We start from the raw sequence: 21,078 nt of genomic DNA, 5'->3' as shown, positions 1-21,078 counted from the left end.
GATCTGCTGTGCCCCATCCCAACCCAGTAATAACCTTGGACACATATCTGCTGTTTTCTGTGTGCTAGTTAATATCTTCCTTTGGTAGGAGACGTTTTCATTCTTAGGCCCTGTGTGTTGTTTCAATCATCAGCCCTGTATGCACTTGGTACTTTTTGATCAAGAGCCGACTGGCCCACAGCCTTGTAATCCCACCCCTGCAGCACACAGTCACACGATCTGGCTGCGGAATGCAACCAGTCAAAGTGCTCTCATATGCCCCCTCATGGTTACTCACCTCTATAACCTAAATCACTCGCTCATAAAACTAGATATTTTTTTTTCCTCTGGCACAGCAGGTCTGCTGTATTCCACTTATACTGAATGATGATAATGACCTAATTTCACTTCAATGCTTTTGAAAACTTGCTGTGTATTTGTCCTTTTTTAACAGCTTGACTTTGGCTTGTATTGTATGCTTGTATTTCATGCACCAATCCAGTTTTTATAGTAAAACTGTAGAATTGACTGATTCACTGAATAGTATGTTATCCTATAAACCTCTTCATTGATCAGGCCGTCCAATTTGTCTGTTCACAGGTGCCACCCAAGCCGCTTCTACCGCAGATGAAGTCTCAAGACACAGGAAAGATCTGTGTAGTGATCGATCTGGATGAAACACTAGTGCACAGTTCATTCAAGGTAAGCGTCAGTGTCAGCAGTTGATCACAAGTCAGTATGGCTTGTTTGCAATATGGTGAAGTAAGAAAGCGTACATCATGGCTATGGGATCTGCTTGACTTGAATGTTATGTCCAGACATTCGATACCAAAGTTTGCCAAACATAATTCAAACATGAAGGAGTTGATCAGTTTCACAGCATTACGCAATCGCTGTGTCTGTAGTAGTATGATTTTGTTTTGGCAAACAAATAATGTGAGGAACGTGTGAAACGCAAAAGGGCAACTTTGTGAAGGAACACTTGCTACGTCCTGCACAGCAACACAGCATATTTGGCAACCAGGGGGCACAGCAGGGGGCACAGTTCAAAAATCACTAAGGTCCCCAGTATGGCCTTGGTGCTGGTCAAATAACAGACACTTGATCGTTTACATGCTGCATGTAGGGACAGCGCCATATGTCCATGAATGATGTTCCAAGTGATACTCGATCAGTCACAAACCTTAAAGGAGGTTTACACATCTGCCCATTAAACGAGAATGTTTGGAATTGGAATTGTCAATATTATCTGGAACAGTAAAGTCTGATTGGTTTGACATGTTCACTCTCATTTTCATGCTCTTACTGTTCTTGTAATCAGTTGATATGTATATTCTTGGGGCTGCAACTCTTTTATATTTCAATTTCTGAATATTCCTTGAAAAATTATCTTCAAGAAAAGAACAATGTATGTTTCACCTTAATAATTGAAAAAAAAGCATTATTCTTAATGTTGCTTTCATTGTTGTCGTTCTTCTTCTTCTTATTATTATCATTATTATTATGTGTTATACACTGGAAGAAGTGGCTCATCAGATCTACCTAAAAAAATTACGTTATGTGGTAAAAAGCAATTAAACTAGTTTTATTAAACTTTAAATACTACATTGATTAAAAGAATCGTTCATTCGTAGTATTTATTGAGGTTGAATAAACCTAGTTTATTTACTTGTTACCACATGAAGTACTTTTTTAGGTAGATCTGATGAGCCACTTTTTACACTGTATTGCACAAATATTTATTTATTTATTGGATTTGCTTTTTAATAAAACTTAATAATACAAGGTTGAATACTTATTTTCTTAGTATGTTGCATTAAAATGCTAAACTAGGGGTCATGCTCAGTCTGGCAACCATGATCAGGTTGCTGGCTCTGTTTGAATAGCATTGAGCAGAGCAGGAGAGCATTTATCTGTCCGCTGGCTTGACAAGGTCAGCACCCCACTCACTGTATGCCACTGCTGGACCACCCAGATTATTGTCCTGCATACAATCTCGAACTAGTTTTTAATCTCCTTACACAGATTTTAGATGCACAGACCTGATATAAAATGACTTTGTTGAAAAATGTTGCTGACACTGAGCTGGATTAAAATTACTTACTAAACTAATTTATTTAAGTATAACTAAAGAAAGGAAGGGAGGAAGAATAAGTAAATTAGACTGGAAACTGAGCACTGATAAGTGAAATTTTGTCCAATACTCTGGTTAAACGCCGGTGGGCCGCCCAGAAACCACTGAGCAAAACGCCAGTGGACCGCCAGCTTTGCTATCAGCAGGCTGACAGTGGTCCACTGTCCTTTTGCTATCAGGGTGAACAGGGGAGTGATGAACATTGTTAAGCCGCTCAAAATCCAGAGCACACTCAGCCACGTAGGCTTTAACGCCTGCTGCAGTCTTAATCACTTTCCTGTCTCTGGACACTTAACTAGCCAGCAGACTCTTATTTATTCTCAGCTGTAAATGCTAACAAGAACATGCTAGGTAGCTACCAATTCATGCTAGCGACAGTGCTAGCTAGGAACCAAAATTGCGGCAAATCAAACTCTTGTTGCAGAGCAGGAAACTGTGTGCTACAAGTTAGCATTTAGCCTGATAAACATTTGATAAATAATTTATTGAAGATTTGTTGCAGCCTTAATATTTTTATTGAAAACGAAATTTTAAAAACCACCAAAATAAATAGTTACATTCATGAGCGCAGACATCCCGCCAGCCTGATTTGACTCTTTATGGAAGATTTTTTTTTCCCTCTGCTGAGTTGAGGTACATTACATCAGCAAGCGGTTATGTGAGGCGTAATGGAAAACAGACGGAAGTGGAATGTTGTTTTTTGTGGATAATGTTAGAGTGTCAGCAGTCACACTAGTATTGTGTCACCGGTGACAATTAAGACAGTGATCCCAGCAACAAGTCTTTTACTATAGTTCACGTTTAGCTTGTGTGTTTGTCTTTTTTAGGGTGATGTCACTGAGTTTTTTTCCTCTTTTTGTTCAAGGCTGGCTAAATGTTACTTCACAGTCTATGAATGTAGGTCATGGTGTCCTACTCCTTCTCAATAGCACAGGCTTATGATTAACATTTGAGATGCACGTTTTAAGGGCTCTAAGTGCATCTGACTGGTTATGAGACTGTCAGGTCCAGTAAACTCAGAATGATTGAGGACTCGTGTGGAGCCAGCAGTATGCTCACGTGCAGCTATATATTATAAACACACTGCACCTCAGTGTTTACCGAGGCCTCAGCCATAATATACTGCAGATTGAGGGTGTGTTTGGGTTTCACACAGATATCTATCCACAGATTGGCTGATCTTCAAATATTAATGTCCAGCAGGCTGTTTAGATGCAATGTATATGGGCTAATATTAGTAGATCACAAGATTTGAACAAGAGACTGTGTTGCTCAGACAGGTTTAATTGCCTGAGGCTCATTTCTGGTTTAAAAGATGACATTTATTAATTGGTTAAAAATATGTCTATATTAGACCCGACCAATATATTGTTACAATTATATCATCACCCAAATTTGGTGACCCAAGGTCTTACCGCTATCTGTAAAAATATTGTCGATAACATGATAGAACTGAGCTACTGTCTTTGGTTGCAGCATTGCCAGGATTTGAACTCAAAGCCTCTTGATGACAGGGCAAAACTTGATGTGTCACTGGGGAACCTAATATGAGACATTGACTTTTTACCCATATGGAATAGGGGTGGGCGATATGGCTAAAATATAATATCATGATATTTAAATTTTCACAACACACAATATGTCTTGAAATGTATTTTTTCTGACATCTGATACACTGATCACAGACAAAACAGAAATAATGCCACATTTAACGAATGCTGTCAAAAACTGGGTACAAGTGATTTGCTGTAACATTTCAAATACTGTATTGCACTAATTTCAGTTAAACAAGACTAGCTACGCTTTCTTTGTAATGAAACATGCAATTGTTCTTTCTGTACAGATGATATCCAGAAAACGCATAGAAAAGCACATTGTGATGTACTGTGACATAATTAATAATCATAATAAATAGTGTCATATTGCCCAGCTCTAATATGACAGCAGTATAGGCTGATTAAAGCCAGGAGAATCTGAGCACAACACACTATCATGGTTAAAGTGACAAAAACATGAAAATTTTAACTAACCTTTCACAAGAGAATAACATGTTATAACGCAAAAAACTGTTTTATGAAGAGAACTAATTAAAAATAAGAGATACTGAACAGAAACTAAAACCATAGATGATTACGAGTAGCTCCACCCCCCAGTGCTACAATATTTGTACTGATTATATCACGTAATGTTCATGTTAATCAATGTAATCAATATATTATATAATGTAATCTAAATAATATAACCTTTTGGAGTATAACATTGAAATCTAACACCTAAAATTGCATTGGTTTGGATATTATTGGTTATTGGGTTTATTTTTCCCCACAAAGTCAGTATTGGCCACAGAATTTTCACAACAGTTGATCCCTAATCTGTATGTTTCTACATTATTTTAATTTGTGTTCTGAGTTGGATTTCCTTTTGTTTTTGCTCTTTACAGCCAGTGAACAATGCTGATTTTATCATTCCAGTGGAAATTGATGGGGCTGTACACCAGGTGAGCAAGCTGTGTTTCTTTACCAGGTTTTGGTGCATTAATTTTATATGCAGAGATAAAGTAACACTCTCTCTTAACTGTTCCACATGCTAATGTTACTCCGTCTTATTTGTAATAGCAGTGTTCCCTGAAGTGTGTCTCCATTCCTCAGTGTTTAGTTGTTGCAGTGTGTATGTACTGTGTCACACACCGGTGCGCTACCTGACAGCATCATGGCCTTCACTGTTGATGGCTCTGAGCAGCAGGGGGCTATTTCCGTGCACTGACAAAACGTAGCAAGCCTGACTGGCTTCTCAGAACTCCATGCCCATCAATCTGTCTCTGGGCTCATCCCCCACTCACGGCCCTGGCAGCTTGACATCAGGGCCCTTTAAAGGGCAGATCCAGCCCCAGTCCAACGAGCGCAGCACTGAAGGCGTCTCACTCACCACGGCTTTGGCCTGGTTCAAGTAATCCAGGATAGGCTTGTGATGTCGGGAAAGCCTATTCGGGATGACTTGGTTCAGGAACGAGACCACTGGCTTCATTAATCCATTTTGCTGACCCAGATGCCTGTGTAAATCGATCCATTTTACGAGATATCTTAAATGTGTGTGTATCGTTTGACACGTCCATAAAATGGCTTTTGGACTGGATTGCCATACCGAGATGAAGAGTAACGTCCAGCCTGTTCATTTGCTCATCTGCTATACACAGGAATTGTGTTTAAGAACATATTAAACTGAACTGATTTCATGCCAGGTTTTTTCTTTGGAATTTGCTCAGTCTTGCTAGCTGAAAGATTTTGGTAATGAGGTTTGGTGATGAAGATTTCAGTATTGTCTAACAATTGTTTTGGTTTCTTCCTGGTCCCAGGTGTATGTGCTAAAGCGACCTCATGTTGATGAGTTCTTGAAACGGATGGGTGAATTATTTGAATGCGTGTTATTCACTGCAAGCTTAGCCAAGGTAAAGAGTTCTAATTTAAAACTTCTGCATTTCTGTGTTGTCTGATAGCATTAAGCTTTTAAGAAATAGTTTGTTGAAAAATCAGATTTTGTTATTTTCCTGTTACCCTAAATGTAGACGATCAACCAAGAAATGTGATTCTTTAGTTTTGCCATTGAGCAATGAGACCAGTGTAGCTGACAAGTAATGGAAGCTTACATCCATGCAAAACAACTTTATTTATATAGCTCCTTTCATACACTGCGGTCAGTCACAGTGCTTTACAAATGAGAAGATGATTAAAATTAAATTTTAAAAAGACTTGGGAGATGAAAAACTTGATTAGAACATGATTAAAACAATACATTTAAAAGAGAATAACATAATTATTGGTAAATAATAATTGGTATTATGCTAACCGCATGTCAAATCACCACACACTCTCCTGAAACTGTGCCAAGTTGTTAAGTAACCTCAAACAGACTTTCTTATGCAGTTTCTGACACGATGCTACTATTTTTTCCGGTACCAATATTAAAAATCTTGAGTATCGGCTGATACCAAGCTGATTTTTTTTCCTTTGAAAACTACTACACTTTTAATATGAGCTATTTTTAATTTATACACTTTGATTAAGTCTTTAAAACTGACACAAAAAATATTTCTGCCAGTTTATCTACTCTTTTTCATTCTTTTCTTAGTGCTGTAGTTGCACTGTTTGATATGCAGAAAAAATGTTTCTGAGACTTTTATTCGGTTTGTGTTCTCTTTGAACAAGAATACACATGAATAGTCACACATCAGTTGCGCTTTACTGTTACTCTGATTAAACAAATCATGTTTTCATAGTGATAGAAACACAGTAGCACTGTGTGCATGTGGCAGAACGTCTCTGGAAACCAATGACTTTTTTTTTTTTAACCCAGTAGGGTCATAATTTAGTTCACCAGTAAAAAAAATTCTAAAAATGTGTTTATGTATTAGAAGCCAAAGCTCATTTTGTTGTTCCCTTCAGTATATGACCAGCATTTTTTTGCTAATATCATCCCAATATCATTACTCTTAAAATAGACTGAGTAACGATTTTTCGGGTTACTGTTAAGCACAAAAGCTAAAAGATGTGAATTCTGAATTTACTGTTTTCGGCTCTTCCCCTGCTTGCAGTATGCAGACCCAGTCTCAGATCTGCTGGATAAGTGGGGTGCCTTCCGCTGCCGTCTCTTTCGGGAATCCTGCGTGTTTCATCGTGGAAACTATGTCAAGGATCTAAGCCGTTTGGGCAGGGACCTCAATAAAGTCATCATTGTGGATAATTCACCAGCATCGTACATCTTTCACCCAGACAATGCTGTACGTCCCCAAACGTTTTGTTTCATTTTATTATTATTAGTAGTATTTTTATAAAAACATCTACGTGTTTACGTTTTACATTTAATCATTCAGCAGACGCTTTTATCCAGAGCTTTTATCCATAGTATCTGGAGTTGTATAACCAAAGAGATAAGAGCTAAACTATTGCTCGATCTAGTTAAATAAATAAGCACAAGTGTGGACAAAGTCTTGTGGGGCCTGGTGTGATCTCATATTCTGTGAAATCCACACCATCCACCAGGGTTTGCCTTCTCTAAAACCTGCCCCCAAATTCGTCTAGTATGTGCCCTTCTAATGTCTGGAGTACAACCAATAACATAAGAAAAACAAGCTAGGTAGCGGAACGCTATCCTTAGCTAACGGAACTGTTTTTCCCTGGCAGACGGTAGTGTTTCTTTTTACTTTATATAATATGTTCTCTACACTCACAACACACATTACAAGCTTAATTGGAGTTCTTCATGGGTACTTTCAGCCATATTAACTTACTCTACATCCGACAGATATTAGGCTTGTTGTCTGTCAGCTCACCATCACCCCCACTTTCAGCGCCACCTTCACAAGGTGTTGGATTGGTTTCGAAATTTCACAGCCAGTTTATTCCCCACCCTCATAAGTCTAGACTCGCTCCCACTATTCGGCCAAAATTTCTCATGGCTGGCCACAGACGTCCCTGGAATGAGATTTGACCCTGTGAGACTAGTGTAGACACACCCTTTAGCCTGTCTTGCTGGGTTTTCTCTGACCATGTATATACTTGCTTAGTCAACAGAAGCATTTTTTACCATAGCTGTCTTTAACACGTGCCGTTGCTTCATCACCTGTAGGTACCCGTAGCCTCCTGGTTTGACGACATGTCCGACACAGAGCTGCTGGATCTGATCCCGTTCTTTGAGAGACTCAGTAAAGTGGATGATGTGTATGCTGTACTCAAACAGCAGAGGACTAGCAGCTAGCATGATACGTGGAGCAGCTTTCACTATGGGGCCAGGGAGGCTGGTGGGTTCAGAGCGCCACTTCCCCGCTAACAGGATCAGCCGCCGGCTCGGTCCTCATCACCTACCCAGAATTCCATTCGCAGGATGTTTGACAGAAAAGAAAACAAGTTGAATGAAACCTGGTATGGCCGATGGAACTGTGAAGGACTGCTTTATCGTGCACACATTTAAAAAAGAAAAAAAAAAAAAGAAATTTTATTGATTTTTAACACTCGAATGTGTGTTATTCCTTCTTTTTATAACTCTTTATTTTTCCACTTTAAAGGCAAGGTAGAGGGACGCCCTGTTTAAATGAACAGTCCGGATTAACAGTTCAGTATCTCTGATTTTTAATTGAGAAAAGACTTTTCTGGATGACTAGATTTCAGCACAGCAGCTCCTTAGATTTATATATATCATATTAAAGAACAGCTCTGACATTTTGATCAGTGACCATGTTTCATTAGTTTGATATGTAGTAAATGTGTTCAGAGGTTTTTGGTTTGGTCCTTCTGAGAGGAAAGCAGCAAACCAGAATTGCTCCCTAGCCCTCAACAAGAGCCAAGGGAACTGAACATCCATTCCAAATCAGGGTGGAGAATAAAAACATAACTCTGGCCTTGTGGGAATTCAGTGGTATCGACATGCAGATGTGCAGCAAAACTGAAAGTTGTTATATACAAAGTATTGCAACAGTTGTAGCGTTTTCTCCTTGCCTGGATGCCTTGTTGAGGCACAAGATGTGAGATGATTTTTATAAGCTGATAAGTGTTTCTGTTTGTTGGTGTGTTGTTGTACGTAGACCTTCTTACATGAGTGGAAAACCGTTCTGTCTAGTATGCCAAATACCAAATCAGAATTTTGTCATTTTAGTCCGCATTGTCAAGTAATTAGGTCACCATCATAAGACGTTTAGGATGATAGAGATTTAATATTATTAGAAACTCATTCTGTGTATTTAAAGCTTTAGCTTCTTTTGTTGTAGGTATAAAGATTATCACAGGTGTCTGCTTACATGTATTATAAACAATAAGCAGTTGAACATGAGCTGATTTGCCTAAATGTCAGTGCTGTCCTTTAAGCCCTCATTTCTTTAATGAGGATACCTCGAACACCCAAGTAGGGACAAAATAATGAATGTCAATCACATATAATACTATGTTGTCTGTTTTTATCCCACCAAATTGTAAAAAAAAAAAAAAAACTTTTTTTTTTGGTTCCCCTTCTTAAAATGAAAATTGCTTGGCTTCAGTTAAACAATCATGTTGTGGTTTTGCAGAGCTATGGATGTATGAAAGGGAAGCTGGCAAGGTCCCTCACCTACTGAGGACCCAGTTTTGGGCTAATGGGTAAACAAGCTAAAGCAGCTTTTAAAAAATTCTACACCACATGCTTTCATTTTATCCAGAGAGGCCAAGGATTTACTGTAGCAAAGGCATTTGTGAGGCAAGTGCTCTTAGTCAAATACAGTTTGTCTTGTACTGTATGTGCCATTAGTGAGTTTATATTACTCAGATAAGTAAAGTATTCTGGAATCAAACCCTGTTTGTTGTAGTAGAAGCACAAACTTCTCCATGAGCCTTAACAATGTTTTTATCACTAAATTGCCTTTTTTTTTAAAGATCACTCTTTCAGAAGTAAAACCTCTTGGTAATGACCGTCAAGGTGCCTTAGTTTTGGATGTTCAGCTTTTCCTGCATAGCAATGCCAATGAATGTGTCATTTAACACTATCAGATGGACTCTTTCGCAAGTGTCAGTATTGATGCCGTGGGATGTGATGTTTAGATGGGATAAGAAAAGAGATAGAAAGCGATTTTGATGGTGGTGATGATGATTATTGATGATTGAGCTGTTTGTAATGTTGGAGTTTCACCCATTTTATTTTTTTTAACTGGATGATGATGGTAGATTCTTCTTTCTCTACTTTTGATAATGAACATAGTACTGTGCCAAGGGAGAGAAATAATTTATTTATAATTTTGGCCTAAAAGTTTGAAAGATGCTTTGTTTTTGACAAGCACCATTGGTTTTCTCTCTTCATCTGTACTTGAAAGTGGCCACACATTTTCTTTGAAATACTGCAGATCATCAAATGTACAGTAATGTGTATTATGACATCAGTTAGAAATCTTTTCAAATCACTCTAGATTTATGTCTTGTATCAGACTGAACTTTAAAAATGTAAAACAGTGGTACTATCAGGATAAGCAGTTTCTAGTTTTAGTAGGACAAACAAAATATGGGGGTAAATTTTAAAAGTGTGCCTAACGCTCCGGTCAGCAGCCTGGCTACCCGGATGTTTCCGTGAAACTCTGTTAGCTGTAGCTTGTGGGGATGTACAGTCCTCTCTGAACACTCTTGACTCTGATGCAATGCCAGACATGTCACTTTATCGCATGTCTGACTTGGTACATTCTTGGAGGCCTCATCAATCTCAGAAAGACTTCTCACACTGGTCCTCATATGCAACCAGTGGGCCTGGACCAGTGCTTTTTTTTTTTCTTTCTCCACTTATATAATAGTCTCGCTGGTGTTCAGATTGAATAATAAGCCTATGCTTTTGTATTTTCCTTATAAATACAGAGAAATGGCACTTAACCATACCATGCATTAACTGAAAAATCTACAAGGCAATCTGTGCTGATTTTGAGCTCCTGAAAGGAAATGTAGCAAGGGGTAGCCTCAGTTATCTTTCACTGCTTCCTCTGACCGTGGTGCTGTCCGTTCAGGAGTCATCTGTTTTCCCTATTGTTTAACCCAGCTCTGCACACTCTGCTTATCTCGCTGTTGGATGCTGTTTGTGTCATGAGGTCATTGTAGAATGAATGTAATAAGTAGCGTCTGCTGAGGTTACAGTGACCATTTCCACTGCTACACCAGCACCCTGATACTGTCTTACTGTCTTACTGTATGACGCACAGCCCTAGGGTCATGGAATGGAGCTGCTGGATCTTCTGAACATAAAACGTCTTGGGAGTGCAGGGATAGCCAGCTCCAGTCCTGGAAGTGGATTCACTGGATATCAAAACAGTATCCAACATATGTGCATAAAGCGTGTCGGAGTAGAAGCAGTGGTCTAACGTCTGACTGCTGCTGTGTCTACGCTGACCTTGTGAAACCTTATACTGCATCCGCACTCTGAAGTGCTTTAGAAGCCCTGATCCTAGATTAGAACTTTTATGCCGAGCATTTGGAGGTCCCTTTTTTATTTTTATTTATTAAATTTTTTTAAGAGAAAAAGCTCCCCCTAGAGTTTGGTTCTATGTTTAATGACTATTCATGTTCAGCTTTGTTTTTTTTTTTCCCCTTTTCTTTTTTTCCCTGTATCCTAAAGCTGTCATATCCAGGGTTTCAGCGCCTGATGATGACAATATACAAGGCACCATGCAAGTGAATCCGATTTGTAATCAAATGGACATCCATTCATGTCCACAATCAGCAGCCACTGGTTGTGGCTGCCAAATTTTGCTATCTGACTTTGGCACTTGTTGTTTTGAGAAAGATTTAAGACCTTGTAAGAGCTTTGAATTCTCAACAATCAGCTGAACGCTCCAGTCAGGAATGGCCACTATTGACTAGTACTGCAACAACAGAGACGTTCGACTTAGAGCACCTACCTATTAAGATGTAGTACTGTGTACATTTACTGTGCTCTCTGAGCTTATGGTGGGGCAGCTAATTGATGCCATTTGGGCAATTCCTGAGTGGAGTTTAATTCCTCTGATTTTTCACATTTCTGCATATCTCATTCGTTGAGATGTAAACAAAGTCATTCAGAGTGGTTTGATATGAAATGATGCATTACAGAGAAACTTACTGACACTAATTCCTACACAGCAGTGGTGATAGGAACCAGGGGTCACAATGTCTAAAATGCAAGTATAGCCATTTTATTTACTATCTAAAATGACCAGTAAATCTACACACCCTGAGTTTGTATGTCATAATGTTGATAATGGTAAAATAGTGGTAAATCTGAAAAGTTTTCTTTGGGTACTATTTTGTCATACAACACCCTGCATGCACCTCTCCACCATGAATGACTTTTAAATAGTTAGGCTAAGACTGTTCAAAACTGTTGTAAAACAATGTCACAGGCACTGTTTTAATGACTATTTAATGTAGTAACTTTCTCTGAGGGAGCTTTTAGAGGTACTAAACTCTCCAGACGTCTGGTTCCTATCACCACTGTGAACAGTTCTGACTCAGCAAGTTTCTCAAGAATGAAGCACATCACATCAAACCACTCTGACTTTTCATTTTAATTATGTAATTAGGCGTAACTTTTGAAAAATTGGTGGAATTTTTTAAGAATCCATTTCGAGATACTCGATGAGTAATGTATGATGTATATAGCTTTGTCATTTTCACACACCCTCTGCCTTTTTTTAACTGTACTGCCCCTTTGCTACATTTAAACGAACTACAAACAGCACATTTGTTCCACACAATTTGTCTGTCTGCTCATTTGCGTAGCGCAAACCAAAATTTGGCATTAACAGATAGAGATGTTCTTTTCTTTCTTGTTTTGTGATTTGGGAATAGGAATGCCAGGTTTAAATTAAGTCAACTGTAACCTAGTTTTGAAACTTGTTTTGTAATTATTAATTGTATTTTACTGTATTGAATGAGCTATATCATAAATGAAACGAATGAAAAGCCATCTTGTGTTTGTTGATTCTGATCACGATGATTCTGGCAAGCGACACACACGGCTAAGACGAAGAAGACTAGATGGGTGATCAGTAAAGTGTATTTTATTGGCAGCTGTTTTTGAACCAAGGAAACAATTCACAAGTAAGCAACACTACTGGCTACTAGAGACAGAAGGTGAATCGACTGAAGCCCATTAAAATAAATATGGATGATGCAAAAGGTCAACTGCTAAAGAAAACATTTCCATTTATATGTCAATGACACCGTTTCCCTACTGCACTGATTAATGTGTAGATTTAACAGATAATTCTGACTTGCTGTCATATATGTGATGCAACTAGCACTCAGTACTCAGCCTTCCTACGATAACCTTTTGGCCCTGTGATTGTTCACACCTATATTATTCTATGCCTCCCAATATCCTTTTAACCTGCATTCCACAAAACAACACTTACTTAGAAAAAAGGTTTCTATACAAAGGACAATGTACATAATTTTAAAGGAATTAAATACTGACTTTTCAACCAATTTAAGTTTTGTTAATGTAATACATGAGCTGCAGGTTCATCCTGACACTGTTAACTGTAAGTCTACTGACATTTACAATGCACAAAACCATGATATATAAACTGACAGTAGTGCTATGCCAACACAAAGTGTATTATAACTAACAGTAACCTTGGAGAGTATGGGGAATACTGTGATATTAAATTGTAACTTTAAATAAAGAAGTACAGTTATAGATTTTTGTGCAGGCCTAAAATTTCTGATGAGTGCAAAACATTTAGATTGACTGTATAGATGTGGGTGTACATAAGCACATTCTGTAAAAATTTCTCTTGAATATCTTTTTAAAGAGACTCCTCATTCACTGACCCATTAAAGAATAGCAGAATATGTCTTCACTCTCTGGCTTCAAGGCATCAATTTCAGTAATCACAAGGTCAAGATGGTTCCATGTCTCAAGGATTATCTGTGGATTAAAAGTGGAGAGGACAGATCAAACCATAAATCTCCATTTTACAGTCTGCACTGACTTGCCAAGTTCTTATTCTAAACTGAGTTTCAAACTAAACTGGGTTCATACTACAAGTTCAGGCTCTATGTCCTAGAATAGATATTCCAAATGGCTCCCTTTCACAAGCAGTGATTACTATTCCTACATACAGCATAACACTAAGCTTGATATCGATTCAATGTATTAAATTTCCATATACTTTTTGGTCTAATTTGTATTTATTCTCTAAAAGTACACTTGCATACAGTTCCACCCAAGCTGGTGAAGAACATTTCATACTTGATATTAGAAAGGAGTGAGAAGATAAGTTGTTCTACCCATATAATCATTAATCAAGAAATAACAAAAGATGAATATCAAAAGAATGTACATTTAAGCTCAGTCTAAGCACGTCATTTTCTCACTTTAGAGCTACAAAACATTACTTACTCTTTGACATGCAGTTTTGCAGTGCTTTTCGCCTTTCCTGAAACAAATTCCACCACACCACTCATGTCCTCTGATGTCTGCCTCAGGGTGAGCCGGTGCACTGTTCCCATTTTCTCCAGAAGAACTCTGGGCCCCGGCTGCAGTACCTCTCCGTTCAGAGTCCAAACGGGAGCCTTGAGTACAGGCACGGACACCTCACATGCAAAACAGGCCTCCTCTGGGGCTTTCACCTCCACGTCCTGCAAATCTTGTACCATCAAGATTGACTGGGCTGTTGGAACAAACAAGCAAGCATTTCAACATCCATATCATATACAGATGGGTGACAAACTGCAGGAAAACCTGAAGCAATGTGTGGAGAAACATAAGTGCAGATGCTTCCAAACAGGTGAACTGCATGATACAATTAAGCAATTAACATCCCACCATGCTCTATAGCATCCGTAAAAGGCTGAGCAGGCCCAGTCGACCTTGATTTTAGATCAAGAGTAAAAGATTTAATTGATTTTGAAAGAGGCTTCATTACTGGGGCACTGATGGCAGGTGCTTCAGTCATAAAAACTGCTCAACTGACTGGTGTTTCACTAGAAACAGTCACTAAAATGACATCTGCATTTAGATTTATGGGAAAGAGATCAGTAAATAGAGTTGGAAGTTGTGGGCAAAAGCAAATACGCAGTAATCATGATGTCATGCATTACTGCAATATGTAAGGAATAACAAAAGGGCAGATGTTCCTCAGGTGACTGAGAATGTCAAGGCACTACGTGATCAGACTGTATCAGCAAGAAGTCCACACAGAGAGGGATATTATAGTAGGGTAGCAGTGCATAACTCCTAATTACAAAGACTGATATTATAGTCGGCTTGTGGTGCATAAACTCATAATTACAAAGACAAATGCACATTTGAGAGTTCAGTGACGTAAAAACCATAGACACTGGTGTACATAGATGTGCAAAAAAAGTAATAAGGTTAGATGAGTCATCCTTCACTATATTCTCCACACGTGGGTGAGCGCATGTGTGGCATACACCAAGAGAGCAGTACAGGCCTGAATGATTAACCCCTTCAGTAAAGGGGTCTGGTGTATATGTTATGCTGTGGCGGGGGTGATATTTCATTGGAATAGTTTGGGTCTACTTGTCCCCTCAGAGGAGAGGGTCACTGTAAATTAATACAAAGTTATTCTGACTGATCACCTTTATCCTATGATGAAACACTTCTTCGTGCCACAGGGCACGAGGGGTCAATGGTTTAATGGGTACGGAAATTATGTAAATCATATGATATGGTCTTCGCAGTCACCACATCTCAACTCAAATGAACCCCTAGGGAAGATTTGCACTTGCGTGTTCTCCACCATCATCATTAAAACACCAAATGAACGAATAACTTTTGGAAGAAAAGCATTCCAACCCTTGAGTACATTTTCAGAGATGGTAGAATCTATGCCAAGTCACACTGAAGCTGTTCTGGTGGTTCATACTGGCCCAACTCCTTACTAAAAAACACTTTGTTTTCCCTTTAATTTGTCATTTGTCTGTATTTGGTTGCACAGCACATTTCTAGTGGTTTTACATTTCATGGTTACATATCCATATTACAAATATAACCTTAGAATTATCTCACCATACAGAACTTGTATTGATGAAGAAACAAAATCGCACTTTGCATCTCTCTAAAGGTTAATCAAAATAACAACAATTATAGCAATAATTGATTTTACTGTGATGATGCCATTTAGCATAACTGGCAAGCAAAGACTCCATTAATTTTGTGTGCTTTTTATGACTGTCTTCAAGTATCCAGGCTAAATTGGGAAGCTTGCCTCTTGTGCAGTTTGGAGTCAGCCACTAGAGGGCAGTACAGGACAAATAAAGAAGTGACTGACACCTTGACCTTTTCCAACAAGCTACATCCAATAATGGTGAGATACTTGCATTGTTTCACATGCCATTTTGTATAAGAATTTCTGTTTAACCTAAATTGCCAAAATTATGGCACTCATGTTGAAGTCATATGAATAAAAAAACGTCAACTGTGTAGTTAGCTGGTTTACTTTGTTAGTCTACCTCTTACATTTTCCCCCCAGTTTGTTAAATGAATTTTTATTAGCTAGCAATATATGCAAAATATTTCGCAGGATTTGACATGATAAGAACCTCCCTGCATTAGGATCGAAACATAGTAATGTTGAGTTAGTCTCACCTTCCACAGTGAGTCTTGCTGAGCACGTATAGTCGCCCACCTGGACACTGTATGTACCTTCATCCTCCAGGGCCACCTGCTGAATGACAAGCTTGCGATAGCAGCCTTCACTGCAAATCTCAAAGCGCTCTGAGGGTAGGATAACGTTCCTGCCTTTATACCAACGGATGCTGCACCGAGGATTGGACACCGTGCAGTCCAGTATGACGCGGCTCTTCTCCAAAGCTGTTTTGTCTTGTAGCGGCTTCACTATGCTCACAGGGAGTTCTGAGAAGAGCAAAGGATATACGGCATTATCACAGACAGGCCAGACACAGTGAATTGATTCAAAGGAAATGAAATACTTACCCTCCACCTCTAGGTAAGCAGTGGACTCAACATTCTTGGCAACAAATTTAATCTCTCCTGAATCTTCTCCTTTAACATTGCACATGAGAAGAAAGTGCTTGGTTCCTGCGCATCAGGGCAAAATATAAGTTGTTAGCACGTTGCATTGAACATTGCTGAAGTCCATATTCAGGATTTGAATGTTATTAGGGAAAGACAGGGATTTTCATGTTGAATAACATTGATATAATTTATGGAAATAGCCCACTGAGCAACGTGGAACAAAGGAGGACAGTAAATACTGTAAAGCCAGCTTTGTGTAGATCTTAAAGTAAAACTGTACACTTAACCTTCCTGTCGGATCTTGATGGTGCTGGTGGGTTTGATTTTCTCCCCATTCTTGAACCACTCTCCAGGTACGTCATCCAGTGATACTTCACACATAAACACAGCATTCTGGTCCTCTTGAATATCCAGATCTTCCAGACTCTGCAACACTTCAAGCTCCCTCTCTGTCCCGAAAGCAAATCACACAGTTGTAGCCACTGTATATCTGCATTCGACTGAGTGTAAATGCTTTAATTTAAAACTACAACCACGACTGTCTTTAAAACTGAAGGTACAGGTCAGAGATGAGTCTAAGGCCAGATTCTCAAAGCTTTGCGGAGGCCGTTTTGTTGCTCCATCGTTTTATATGACCATCTAACCTAGGACCAATGTGTGACTGACTGGCTGGCAACCTTTCCTGTCCATCACTCTCAAACAAAGAACAGGATATCTCCACCAATAAAGGGGGACAAATTGCTAGAGCTTCTGCGGACTACAGTTAATTCACACTGATTGGAGTGTAACTTGTAATGGACGAGTTTACTGTAGATTATTGTTTATTTTAATTTATATCATTGTATTCTGTAAGGAGCTTCAGTAACTGTTCTCTTAAGAAATTAAATATAATTACAGCTTTCTTCTTCCTATTATGTAAATTTAGGGACATTCTGTATAATTCAGTGTTTGAGATGAAAACAAAGTCATTCAGAGTGGTTTGATGCAAAATGGTTCGCTATAGAGAAACCAGGGGTCTCGATGTCCACAACATCAATAAAGGCATTTTATTTACTATTCAAACTGACCAGTAAAACACTCATCTGAATTTTTATATTTAATTATGATAAAGATAAAACAGTGGTAAATGCCTTTCCGTCACCCTGCATGTACCTCTCCTTACCACACATCAAAACTATCATAAAACAATGTGTCAGACGTCAGGCAGTGTGTTTGTACCTGTTTTATGTAATCATTTTCTGTGAGGCATTAAACTCTTTATGATGTCTGGTTCCTATCACCACTGCTGCAAACAATTCTGATTTAGTAAGTTTCTCTAGAAAGAAGCATTTCAAGTCAAACCACTCAAAGACTTTGTCTACATCAGGCATGTCAAACTGGGGATCTTTTGAGTCAAAGTGCTGAGAGATTAGCGATTACCTTTATCTAACACTCTGAATTCAGTTCATGAAGGCCTTGCTAAATAGCTGATGAGCTGATTTAGGTGTGTATAATGAGGCATTGTGCTGATGTCTGCAGTGTTTTGGCCCGCGAGGACTGGAGCCTGACACATTTATTTAATTTATCGTAAGGATTTAATTACACCTAAATTTTGAAACATCAGTGGAATTCCCCTTTAAAGTGTTACTATCCTTTGTCCTGTGGGTGGCAGTGTTGTACTGAGGGACACATGCTGCAGGTTTAGGGCTGTGGAAATGTTATTTATAAATCTCCTTTCATTACCATAGACTTCCACAGAGCAGGAAGTAGTGGCATCTCCAGCGTCGCACACATATACACCTGAATCTCCCAGCTCACATCTCAAGATCTGTAGGAAGCGCTTCCTCCCCATGGAGTATATGCGAAGGTTCTTGCCTGATTTAAGTTCTAGTCCATTCTAGGTTATAGAAAAAGACCACTGATAACCTGAATTTCAAGCTTTCAAAACATCATAGTCTCCATCTTCAAAATGCATTAAATGTGTGCAGTCTAATTTAATCTTATGGTGAAAATACTTAGAATTATTACTATTATTGAACAGTAATTTAAAAGTATCTGTCTCTTAATTATTTATATGCTTCCAGAAGTGTTTACAGGGTTTAATGCAATTGACAGAAATAAATAAAAATGCAGACCGTTTGAGAAAATCTTACCTTTGTCCACTTAACATCAACATTATGCCTGGACAGCTCACACTCAAGTGTAGCTCCAGTGCCCTCTGGAAAAGTGCTATCCTCTAGCTTTTTCAGAATGGATACTGGTGTCTCTGAAAAGATTGAGGAGAGAACATTTTCAGCTGTGAATTAGCCCAGTTTGTTGGTAGAAATGTACAATAACTTTGGTAACATCTACAGTACTGTGCAAAAGTCAGAGACCACCCATCATTTATTTAATTTCCTGTCAAAACTGTCATTAAGCACACGTTTTCATTATTTAGCATCCGAAAAAAGCAGAAAATACATAGAACATTAAATAGAAGCCTCAACATCTAAATATAGTATTAAATTTCAAGGATTTATTGTGTCTACCCTTTGTTTTTATTGCAGGTTTCACGGTTTTTCAACTTTTTCAAGACATTAGTTGCATTTTCAGCTTCTCACAGTCCAAGTAATCCAGATTACAAATTTAGACTCAGTCCATAAAACTTTACTTGACATCTCAAATGTCTGGTTTCATGTTCTAGAGCAAAATTTCTTTTTCTTATCAATTTCCTTTTCTCAGTAAGTGCTTCCTGACAGCTGCGCATTCTTTCAGACTCATAGTGGTCAGTTGTTTTCACACAGTGGACGGGTGGACAGAAGCACCTGTGGATTTTTTTTTCCAGATCAGATCTGAAACAAGAGTGGGCCTTTTCTTGTGGCTTTTACCCTAACATGACCTGATGGTGACGCTTCTGAATGTGTTGAGCATTTTCAAGAAGCAGACTGTCCTCTGTGTTTACAAACTATTAGACAGACCAGTGCAGACCTGCAGATCACATTTAGCTGACCTCCTTTGCTCCCTTTGAGTCTTTAATAGCCAGATATCCATAAGCCAGCCTGCAGTATAATGGGGTTGGACATATCCATACTTTAGCTTGGCTCTGATAAGGTATGCGTAGGGATCCCTTTGTTGTAGTGGCATTTTCAAGCTATTGTCATCCTCACTGACAGCTCCCAGACTCCAACAGATAAGCCCTATTGAGTGACCTGGCATACGAGAGATTACCTTACACTACGAACTTATGCTTGTGAATGCCTGAAAAGTTTTGGTAGCTATACTCTGATCATGTGATCCAAGTCTTTTTATATGTGTAAGTTGACACGTAGTCAGAGCCAGAGCAAAAGCCATCAATCCATTCCTTTGTTCGGTCATCAAAGTCTGAAATTCAATCGTTTTAAAGACTTGCATCATACCTTGGTGTACTGTTAACTACCATGGCTGAGCTCCTGACAGTCAAATCACCATGACAGTTGGTGGATAAATGATCGCCACAGATTCTTCTGCGCATAGCACAACGCATCAAATTCAGTAGTCGGTTTTTAAAGTCCGTGTAAAGTAGTAGTAAAAGTGTGTTCTGAGTTTCTCACACCAAACACACTCAGTCTGTAGCAGAATGGAAATTTTTTCCCCCATTTATGCAAGTTAGCAATAGGTATTACTGACTAGCACAATCTAGCCAAATACAGTTAGGCTAGAAGAATCGCTGATGCTAATGTGCTCTATTTTTTATACCGTTATACAATTGGAGGGAGGGGTCATGCTAAGTATGGCTCCAGTGCGTCATTGAGCCATGATTTCAGGCCCACCCAAAAATCCTGAACACAAAAACGATGAAAAACATAGTTCAGTCTTTTCACGTTTTCAGCATTTTTTAACATGTATAATGTATTTAGAAACAAATTTCTGAATTTACACAGACTTTAAAATGTTACTGAAATTCTTAAATATTATTTAAATGAACAATTTAGCAAAAAACTCTTCTATGCAAGTTTCCACTTACCCCACTTGTAGTTGATCAGCCAAGACATGTTTGGTGTCTAATTTTTTTATTTATTACTTTTAAACTACAAACTACATTAGTTTTAGAGCTACAAACAAGCACTAGTCAATAGTCAAAACTTCTCTCAAACTGCTCAAAACTTCACTGTATAGCTGACGAGACCTGTGTTCACTTTAGACAACAGGTGTTATCTTAAATGGCTGACTGCTGCCATCAACTACACAGCGAAGTTCTGATCATTTTTATAGCTCACAGTAAGTCACACTGTGCACACTGTGCTCTAAACCACATTGACAGGTCTATGCAACCTCAATGAAGACCAGGATGCGGCTTGAGAGAAATTTTGGGCATGTATTTACAAAAAGATATAGGTGACTATTGACTTTAATGTTTGTTAGCAACATTAGCGTCATAGCTCCAGCTATAACCCAAGGAAACAAAATTTGGGCACCAAACATGTCTTGGTCAATCGACTACATCTGGGGTGAGTGGAAAATTGTGTAAATTTGATTTTTCTCTGAATCAT

The 21,078-nt window shown here is 38.6% G+C and overlaps 2 protein-coding genes across 18 annotated transcripts in view; one reads left to right on the top strand and one right to left on the bottom strand.

The window, feature by feature from the left end:
* The window catches only part of ctdsp1 (CTD (carboxy-terminal domain, RNA polymerase II, polypeptide A) small phosphatase 1), a 33,556-nt gene extending 21,006 nt beyond the window's left edge, over positions 1-12,550 (top strand). For all 3 annotated transcript variants that reach the window (XM_036569999.1, XM_036569983.1, XM_036569991.1), the window contains 5 exons: positions 580-681; positions 4,554-4,610; positions 5,466-5,558; positions 6,702-6,887; positions 7,736-12,550. In XM_036569999.1, coding sequence (XP_036425892.1) covers positions 580-681; positions 4,554-4,610; positions 5,466-5,558; positions 6,702-6,887; positions 7,736-7,864 — 567 coding nt within the window. In that variant the 3' untranslated portion in view covers positions 7,865-12,550. The remainder of the gene's footprint in view (positions 1-579; positions 682-4,553; positions 4,611-5,465; positions 5,559-6,701; positions 6,888-7,735) is intronic.
* A 454-nt stretch (positions 12,551-13,004) lies between these two features.
* The window catches only part of obsl1b (obscurin like cytoskeletal adaptor 1b), a 35,636-nt gene continuing 27,562 nt past the window's right edge, over positions 13,005-21,078 (bottom strand). For 12 of the 15 annotated variants that reach the window (XM_036569849.1, XM_036569873.1, XM_036569865.1 and 9 more), the window contains 7 exons: positions 18,724-18,836; positions 18,314-18,467; positions 16,879-17,040; positions 16,550-16,654; positions 16,202-16,468; positions 13,991-14,261; positions 13,005-13,516 (listed from right to left, as the gene is read on the bottom strand). In XM_036569849.1, the coding sequence (XP_036425742.1) occupies positions 13,513-13,516; positions 13,991-14,261; positions 16,202-16,468; positions 16,550-16,654; positions 16,879-17,040; positions 18,314-18,467; positions 18,724-18,836 (1,076 nt within the window). In that variant the 3' untranslated portion in view covers positions 13,005-13,512. The remainder of the gene's footprint in view (positions 13,517-13,990; positions 14,262-16,201; positions 16,469-16,549; positions 16,655-16,878; positions 17,041-18,313; positions 18,468-18,723; positions 18,837-21,078) is intronic. The other 3 variants (XM_036569971.1, XM_036569953.1, XM_036569962.1) reach the window with 1 other exon arrangement.

The sequence above is a fragment of the Colossoma macropomum genome, unplaced genomic scaffold, assembly GCF_904425465.1.
Source record: "Colossoma macropomum unplaced genomic scaffold, Colossoma_macropomum, whole genome shotgun sequence".
NCBI lineage: Eukaryota > Metazoa > Chordata > Actinopteri > Characiformes > Serrasalmidae > Colossoma > Colossoma macropomum.
This window is presented reverse-complemented; position numbering and strand designations above follow the sequence as displayed.